The sequence below is a fragment of the Aulonocara sp. 'chitande type north' Nkhata Bay genome, linkage group LG12, assembly GCF_057382095.1.
Source record: "Aulonocara sp. 'chitande type north' Nkhata Bay isolate Kocher_YH1m ecotype deep benthic linkage group LG12, A_spYH_male_GT1.1, whole genome shotgun sequence".
NCBI classification, from domain to species: domain Eukaryota; kingdom Metazoa; phylum Chordata; class Actinopteri; order Cichliformes; family Cichlidae; genus Aulonocara; species Aulonocara sp. 'chitande type north' Nkhata Bay.
In genome coordinates, this window is record NC_141355.1 from 22,384,312 (window position 1) to 22,393,785 (window position 9,474).

Consider the following 9,474-nt stretch of genomic DNA (forward strand, 5'->3'; position numbering starts at 1 on the left):
TTATTGCCGTAACCAGATCATGACACATTATTGTCCATCTTTATTATTATACAGGTATGCATACCCAAAGTTTTTCAGTCTGTTTTGAAACAGTACAAGTGGCTTCGCTTTTATGTGACTCAGTGTGTATAAAGTCTTTGATTTTCTGTCAGAAATATGTAGAATTTAAGGAGCTATTAGCATAACGTGATGAGTGTACATGAGGTCAGTTTTGCTTGGTACAGCCCTGACTGTTAAAACTATCTTTAAATGTTTGTATTTTTCCCCCTCAAAACCATTTTGGGTGTGCCTAGTATTATCTGCCCTGCCACAACTGGTACCACATTGTTGCTTGGTAGCGTGCATGAAGGGTGGGAGGGTACACAGATCAAATTACTCTTTGGAGCTTCCTCCATTCCCACTACCTACCATATAACCAAATTATCAGCTACAATTTGAGCTTAAAAAGCTCAGCCAGGGTGTTGGTTGTGTTCCAAGTCACATGAAAATAACCTGACTTTTATCTTGTTCTGACAGCTGCTAGTAACAAATCAAAAGACCGCAGTGAACATTGCTCAGGGCTGAAACTGGTCCAGTGGCTCTGAAACCCCTTTAGTTCCCCCGGTTAAGTGATGCTAGCCTTACCAGTGACCCTGACGATGAATGCCAAACAGTTAAACAAAGTGATTAAGAGGTAATGTGTACTGGAGACCTACATGTATCCATTAGGATTGCAGTTTATTTATAAACCCATTCTAATTTTGTATGATTTTCAAACCAATGTTAATGATCAGCATTAATCTTGGAGGGTTTCTCCCCACCCACAACCACATTGTACTGCAATCTGAATTTTCAAGACTCCAGCACCACCTTTGGACCCCGAGCCTGAGTCAACCTGCATCACAATTCTTAAAATGTTACAGTTGCGTTTTTTTTACATCCCCAAATAAAATAATAAAAATAAAAATAGCACAAAGACACTTGAGAGGTGTAGTTGTTTATTACAGAGAAGGAAACTACCCAGTCCAGACATGAAGTTTAATACAGAATGAGCTACGTGTTCCTTTGGAAGTTGAACGCATGTTGGTGGTGGGGAGAAAAGCAAATGGGGAGCAGAGGAAATAGAAAAGGCACTCTTACACTTACTATAGCCAACGGGATGACCTCCAAGTAGTAAAAAAAAGGGACCAAAACCAAAACTTCTATCCCACACATGAGATGGACATGTAAACAAGGCTGGTTTCTCTGTACTACACCAACCAAATGTTGCCATCACAGTAACGGGGATAGGCTTGAGCCAAAAAAAAATTAAATTAAATAATTGCACCAGATATTTTTTAAAAATGGGATTTTCGATAACTAACCTGCCTAAAAAAAATAAGTTCTGCAGTCCAAAAATAAAAAAAAACAGTTGTAAAATAGTCATTTACAATTAGCCAGTGACACTTTCTTGCCGAGGCAGTCCAAAGCTTTTCTGTACAACACTCTGGAGCCTCAAGCCAAACACCAAAATGACCACGTCACAAGAAAGTCAAGACCTAATACCCAAGTTTGTTTAAAGCTGCCTTCTGAAATTTCGGCTTCTCTGTATCCACGCCGAGCTTCAGAGAACAAATAAATAGTGTTGAGGTTTAATTCCTAGCCAATAAGACTGTGGCAAAGAACACACCCCTCTAAGGACAAAGATGAAACAGGTTTCTCTGTAGCTACACCTGCCATCTATATACACTTGAGGGAAATGGAGTCTTTAGGTCACTTCAAAGCATACAAAAAAAAAATTAAATAAAATAATCAAGTGTAACTAGTTTTTTTTTTTTAATGACTAGTTTAAAATTGAATTTCAATGCATAAGCAATTCAATTTTTCCCATAACCTTCAAGTATAACCAAAACCTCTGCAGACCAGAGCAGTGACAGCAGCTTCTGACTTTTCTGTATTACGTCAGAAAACAGCAAAGGTCTGCAGGGGTGTCTGAGGCCTAATGCTCATTTAAGAGCTTGAATAATTAGGATTTGGCTTGCCCCTTAGCCTGCAATGCATAGCTTTTTTTCTTTTTTTTAAAATAGTGAAAACAGCAACAACCCTTGAATTTTAAATTGTGCCATTCTAGCATCCTCCACAAGGATGAGGGGAAAAAAAACAAGCTAACAAAAAGGATAAATGAACACTGGGGGTCAAGGAACAACCGTACCAGGCTGACAACAGGAGGAATGGAGAAGCTAACAATTTTAGGGGGACACAGCCAGATCACACGACTCCAAATATGCACTTGAGAGGACTTTGAAATTATTTTTCTCTTTTAGATGTCATGCAGACTCATTAGTAGCACCAGTAAATTAAGAGGAATATCACATAAAGCCTATTATACTACCGCCATGACAGTGATAGTGACGATAGTGATGAGTGTGGAATGCCAAAAATGAGGGCTGAACGCCGCTACTCAGCGCATCACAATACGAAGCGGGGGGAACCTCAAGACGTGGGAGAACAGTAAGTACTACGGTGCATGAGTTCATGGAACTCATCTAGTTCTTTAAAACATCAAGTTTCTGAGGCATGCCTCCTGGGACCCAGCACGATACTGCAATCAGCAGAAAAACAGTAACAAGACAAAAGAAGGGAGGTGGAGTGAGGAAAGCGGTTAATGTGTTAAATGGTACCAATATGAGAGAAAAGGGCATTTCACCCCCGGAACCTTGGAGGCTTCTCTGTAGTATACACCAACAAGCCTGGGGGTAAAAGCTTAACAGGTTTAGTATTTGAGTTTTTTGGGGACCTCCCAAGGGAAGGAGTCTCGGCCAAAGTGGCCGTAGGCTGCGGTCCTCTGATACAAGGGTTTCTTCAGATCCAGATCCCTGGAATACATAATCAGACTCTTTAGCAGCAGTCACATCCAGTGACCTCAAATGCACACACACAGGCATAATACTCGAATTAGCCAGTGGGGAGTGGCGACAGCGAAAAAAAATCAATTAGATGGCTGGCTGGTAAAGAGAGGAACGTGAAGACGCAACACTTACCCTGCTAACCACAGGACATTGCAGCTTGCAGAAACCAAACTCCTCCCATTTATAAAACCACTAACTGAGCTAAATAATCCAAATACAAGACCCCCCACTAAATAAGCTGTTTGCCCCCACTGAAGCTTAGGTGTTTAACCTAATGCAATTTGTTTATTACCTCACCCCCTAATTAATAATCTATATATAGTTTATTTGGATATAATAAACTACAGATTGGAGAAACTAACATACAGCAATCCTCCAGGAACTGTGCTATCAGTGAGGAGGTGGCTTCAAAGGTTATACATTACCTGACGATGACTCCAGGCCGGAGATCAAAGTTCTTCTTCACGATGTCAAGTAGCTCCCTCTCACTCTTGTGGGATGTCCCATAGTGGAAGATAGAAATCGAGAGGGGGTGGGCAACTCCAATGGCATACGACACCTAATACAGCACACAGATGTGTTATATCAAGCAGGAAAACAGAAAACTTCAGGCAGGAGTCTGCTGCAGCCTTGCTCCCTGAAATAAAGACTTGGGGGGGGGGGGGGTTGGTTGGCTGTGTTTCCACCACAGGAAATGAACCTTTCGAAGATGGGGCTAGGGGTTTAAATTAGTCTTCAGCTGATTTAAAAAAAAAAAAAAAAAAAGAATCTACACCCAGGACAAAATATATTAAAAAAAAGAAAATGTTTCTGAACATGCCGTGTGGGAACGCAGCTTCTACCACTACCACTCACCTGGACCAGCACCCTCCTGCAAAGCTCAGCTTTCACCAGGGACTTGGCCACCCAGCGTGCCGCATAAGCAGCAGAGCGATCCACCTTTGTGTAATCCTTCCCAGAGAAGGCTCCGCCACCATGGGCTCCCCAGCCTCCGTAAGTGTCTACAATGATCTTACGTCCGGTGAGGCCAGCATCTCCCTGCAATGAAGGAATCAAGGTAAACTCAAAGCTCAATAGCTCCCGATAAACAAAACACGCCATGAAAAGGTATTTACCTGTGGACCTCCAATGACAAAACGACCACTGGGCTGCAGGTGGTAGATGGTGTCATCATCCAAGTAAATGCAGGGAACAACCGCCTTGATGACCTTCTCCTTCAGAGCATCTCTCATCTCCTCCAAGCAAATATCTTCATCGTGCTGGACAGAAATGACAATAGTGTGCACACGCACTGGCAGCATGGCACCGCGGTCCTGGCGGTATTGTACAGTAACCTGTGAAAAGAAACAAAATGAGCAACTTTTTAGAACAACCCATTTTGCTAGTGAAAATTAGAAAATAAAATGATGAATACCTGTGTCTTTGAGTCTGGTCGGAGCCATGGAAGGGTGCCATTGCGGCGCAGTTCAGCCATCTTGGCATTCAGCTTGTGGGCAAGAACGATTGTGAGAGGCATGCACTCCTCAGTCTCATCAGTGGCGTATCCAAACATCAAACCCTGCAGAGTGAGACAATTATAGTTTTAAAAAGCTGTTAAAGGACAACATGTTGTATTTGTGGTTTCAGAACACTCAGGCCAATACTAACCTGATCCCCAGCTCCGATGTCCTCCTCATTGCGATCAATGTGAACACCCTGAGCAATGTCAGGAGACTGCTGCTCCAGCGCCACAAGAACATTGCACGTCTTGTAGTCAAAACCTAGGCAGAACACACAGGAGTTTAAGAACAGTCCTTACAGAAAAAAAGAAGGAAAAAAAAAGGGAAATAAAATCAGTAAAGCAATGCACACCTTTGGAGGAGTCGTCATATCCAATTTGGCGGATGGTGTCACGAACAATTTTCTGGTAATCCACCGTGGCCCGTGAGGTAATCTCACCTGCCAGTAGGATCATCCCAGTCTTGGCAATGGTCTCTGCATGAGGCAATTCACATGTAGTTCAATACCCTGGTGTCAACACAGGAGTGAAGCCAAAGCAAACAAGATAGGAAATATTTACTTACCACATGCAACTTTGGCATCTGGATCCTGCTTCAGATGGGCGTCCAAAACTGCATCGCTTATCTGGTCACAGATTTTGTCTGAAAAACAAAAACAATAACGTGAGTAAACGGCAACATCGATCACATCACAGGGTCTAAACGTAAAATGCCGCACGTCGGCGCAAACTGTCCCCCTTCATACTCAAGAGGAATAGACCGGAGTCTCGGCGGTCGCCATGTCAGCATGCGCACGTGTGGCGTCAAAGAGAGCCCGCGCAACTCCACGGAGACCGGAAGGCAAGCACGGTACACTTATAAATGTTTGAACCAACTACATATCGACAGACTGATAAAATGCACAGTCTATTTTCATCTTCAGGGATGAAGACGACTGTGTTAGGAGTCACCTACACAAACAGCCGCGTGCTTCATGAATAGGGACGGATGGCAGGATGAGAAAAATAAATAAACCAGTTAAAACGAATAACGATACTGTAAATAAGAAACAATTCACATGACAATGTCATCATGTCCACTATGACTATTGTGCTACATTTGCTGCCGGTGGCAGAGACAAGCGACAGAATGACCTATTCACTTAAGATTAGCTAGCTTACATCAGCTAGTAGCGCGTGGTCTCGAAGCCGGCCAAGGTACAAGAAGAGGGAAAAAAGGGCCGCGATGTTGTCATTTCACTCCCTATTTGTTCATTTTAATACAGTAATAGGCTAGTTTGTGGGACAAACTATTATTTAAAAAAAAAAAAAAAAAAGCAAGAGATGTAGCTTATTTCATCAGCCAGAACGATAGAAGGCCGACATCTCGCGTCTTACCGGGATGTCCTTCCCCGACGGACTCCGAGGTGAACAAGAAGCAGTCCTCGTCAATGAGGGAGTTATGAAAACCATTCATCTGTCCGTTCATCATCGTTAACGGCTGCCACTGGTACGAAAACGTTAAATTACGGGGTTGGTAACGTCTTTAGTCGGTATTACGTATTACTGGCACTGCCTCGGCGGTTTTCCCAGCTCTTCAAAGGACAACCCCTAACGTCTCGGTGTTCTGAGCCTCATTGCGCAGAGCAGCTGTATTTATCCTGCGAAGTCAGACGCCATGACGTAACGAGTAGGCGGACCGTACCACTGAGCCTATGAAGGGGGCGCACCAACCGAGAATGCGGTGCTGAATTTGATAGCGAACACGTGCCGAGTAGATGCTACAGTGACATGGCCGATATGCAGGTTTTTCCCTAGAAATAATAGTATAATACCTAAAGTATATGGACGTGTGAAGGTGTGGCAAGAATGATGATCTTGTAAATCCGTCCAGGTTGTCCCATCGTATGTGGTAGTTTGGTCAGGTCAGAAGCCCACCTTTAACAGCTAAAACTATTAAAGAATAATTTTTGCTCTGATCTGACTATAAAACAACTCCTTTTGAGATCATAAACTTATTTTGTTTACTCCTGAAACTGTGCGTGGAATTCCTTTTTAGGCATGGATCTATTATAGACTACCAAAGGGGAAATATGGAGTGAAGCTAAGCTGAATACGCACAAACTGTGTAAACAAAGTAGATTTTGGTGCTTTGAGCTGCCAGTGACTGAGTGAAAATTGTAAGGTGAGGAGAGGGGGAGCATTTATTTGGGTTCTAAAGTGGCACAGAGTTTGAAAATCGGTGCCTTCCACCCAAACACATCCTTCTTGAATTTATTAATGCCTTGGACTAAAAAAGAATACAGCATTGTTGTCTTCCAATACAAATATCAAAACTCAAATTGAATTCTCAAGTTACAGGCCACAAATTGAGCACCAAGGATTAACCGGCTGGGGCTGAGCTCGCATGTATGCTGGACTAATAAAAATTCCGGTTAGACAACAAATAGAAAGCATTGTAAATAGTCGGATTTAAGGTATTGTTTGTTTTGTATAATTCCATGCAGCTCCCATTGAGTGCCATATTTTAGTTTTTAAGTATTTGATCATAGGCTTAAGTGTACTGGATGAGAAGTGGGTTTCCTGGAAACAATTATTAAAGTTTGGTATAAACCAGCAGTGGCATAATTAATCTGATAAGTTGCATTAGTTTTGCTATCGTGGGTACATCAGAACATTCGCTTCCCTGGTGACACAGCCAGAATAACCTGGAAATGCATTTCCACCAATGAAAATTGGACTGTTGGGGGGGGAACAGATGCTGTGGATATTATATCTAAACACAACTTGATTATATTAGAATAAAAATGCTCCTCTCTCTCTCTCATGCTCCAGGGCCTGTTATTTAATATAATCAACATCTATGTTTTGTGAGAATGTACCTTTGTTAGTCCCAGATGGATTTAGTTATTATCTCTAAAACTTAGTACTTAGACAAAAGCAAAGAAGTCACAACATAAAACAAAACAGAGAATAAGATTTACAAGATTTCATTCCACTTTAGGAGACCAGAGTCTATCTATCTTTAGTTTGGGAACATTGTATTTCTTCACAGGAACACATAGATCTTTGTTTTTTACCCACAAAAGATAAGTTTATCACAAATCTGATATGCATGTAGAAGCTGACAAAACACTTACATAATATCTTAGTGAACCACTTGTTTGCTGAGACATCTTGCATAAATCTATTCCGCATGTCATTGTGAATATTGACATTCTGCATCCATTTCTATTTTTTTCATCAGATATTACAGTGACATAACAGTCACAGTGACATAGCGTTTACAGAGGTTTAGACCACACCCACCCCCCCACAGTGCCTTTTGAATCAGAGGATTTTCATTGTGAATTTATTAGCTTGGTCAGTATTGCCTTGTATAGTGACACTAAACCAAGCAAATCAGTCCCTGACAGTGTTGCATCAGTGCACTCATCATGAATGTGCAGGGTGGACAGTTTCCTTTCACAGGGCAAAAGTATGATGCAAGATGTACCTGCTGTTGCTTTCTGCACAATGTGTTTGTTGCCGACCATTTTAGACTTCAGAAAATCTAAAATAGCAAACAATAGCAAATCAATAAGTTTTGATTTCTTTTCATTAGATTAATAATGGACTAAAGGTCCCCTTCACTGCTTGTTATCTTTGAAATAAATGTAGCTCGGTAGTGCCGCTACTCTATTTACCTTTATAATGACACCCCAAAGGAGATATGAATATGCAGTAATTTGTGCAAAGGATTTCACAATGTAGACTCTGTTTCTTGTCATTTCTTTGCAAAAGCCCAGAGCCATGCATGGTTTTTGTGAGATTATAATATTATTTTATGCCATGTTATACCCCTAATTAAAGATTGTGAATTATTATGTAGTTTTAGTTTGCATTATTCTCCTGAATTAGAAGAAGGTGATAACTAGTGCATTTGTTAAACTGATTTGCATTACATTAGACTGCTGATTTATTGTGAATGAATGATATTGTTATATGATGCATTATACTGCTGAGTTATAAGAAATACTGTTCGCAGAAAGTCATCGCCTTATTTGTCTGATTAGAAGAGAACAGAACATACTGGAGTTTTCTGCCCCATCTCAGCAGGAGCAGATAAACAGGGAGCCAAGGTCGTAGCTTAGGCGCTGAGTGAGAGAAAGCATGTGAATGTTCAGGCTTTTATGATTAGGTGGGGGCCACTAGAGGCTATAAGAGGTTGATCAATGCTCCACCATTTTGAGATCTGATGCTGTCTGCGTACGGTGTCCATCTCCCACGCGTGTGATCATTAAAATCATCGTTTGACTCAACCCGGCCGGACCAGTGTTGTTCTTTTGGTTTTTCCTCTTGTATCCATCCCCAATATTTGAATCCGTAACATTTTCTTTATGTTTTGCTAGTAAAATGGGAAAGAAATATAGTTTTCAGTGTATGGTTAAGCTTGTTAAACATGTGCAAGCATACATAACAACATAAGGCAAAAACAGAGTTTGTACAATTCCAGTGGGCTTAAAAGTCAATATTTGGTATGAGCACATTTATTTTCCAGCACAGCATGAAATCTCTTAGGAAATTCTCTTGTAATTTCTTTAAGTAGCCTTCAAGAATAGTTCTCCAGGTTTCTTGAAGGACATTCAATGCACTTCTTTGTTGGGTGCCTTTTGTTCTATTCTCTGGGGAGGTCCAATCCATGACTGATTGTGTGCCATTGTGTCGTGTTCTATCCAAGTATGCTTTTGCTACACTGGCAGTGTGTTTGGGATAATTGTCACACTGAATAATTAAGCCATTGCAAATCAGTTGCTTTCCAGATGGTACTGCATGGTGGATACGATACTTATCTTTATAATTCAATCAATTTGAATACGATCCAAATGCCACTGTCTGAAATGTAGCTCCAAACCATGCAGCCTCCACTATGTTTTACATGTGGGTGTAGACACTCACTCCTGACCTCCATTACGTTAGCCTTTATGTCTTGTTTCCCTTCCTTAAGAACGACATTGAGAAACAGTCACCAGAGACCATTTCTAAGGAGGCTGCAGCAAACATGGTTCCATTGAAGGGTCATTTGCATCTCTCGGATCTTGTGTCTTCCTGTTTCTTAACAGCATGACTTTCATTTCACGCAAATAGTTT

General features: G+C 41.4%; 1 protein-coding gene across 1 annotated transcript; it reads right to left on the reverse strand.

Annotated features, from left to right (window-relative positions):
• Nucleotides 1-2,598: 2,598 nt before the first annotated feature.
• On the reverse strand, nt 2,599-5,985 carry mat2ab (methionine adenosyltransferase 2Ab). Its single transcript, XM_086314385.1, has 9 exons — nt 5,743-5,985; nt 4,931-5,008; nt 4,719-4,841; nt 4,515-4,627; nt 4,282-4,425; nt 3,983-4,201; nt 3,723-3,905; nt 3,293-3,426; nt 2,599-2,834 (listed from the first exon to the last, which is right to left on the reverse strand). Exons 1-9 carry the CDS (start codon nt 5,834-5,836, stop codon nt 2,732-2,734), a joined length of 1,191 nt encoding a protein of 396 aa, XP_086170511.1. The 5' UTR covers nt 5,837-5,985; the 3' UTR covers nt 2,599-2,731.
• Nucleotides 5,986-9,474: the final 3,489 nt, after the last annotated feature.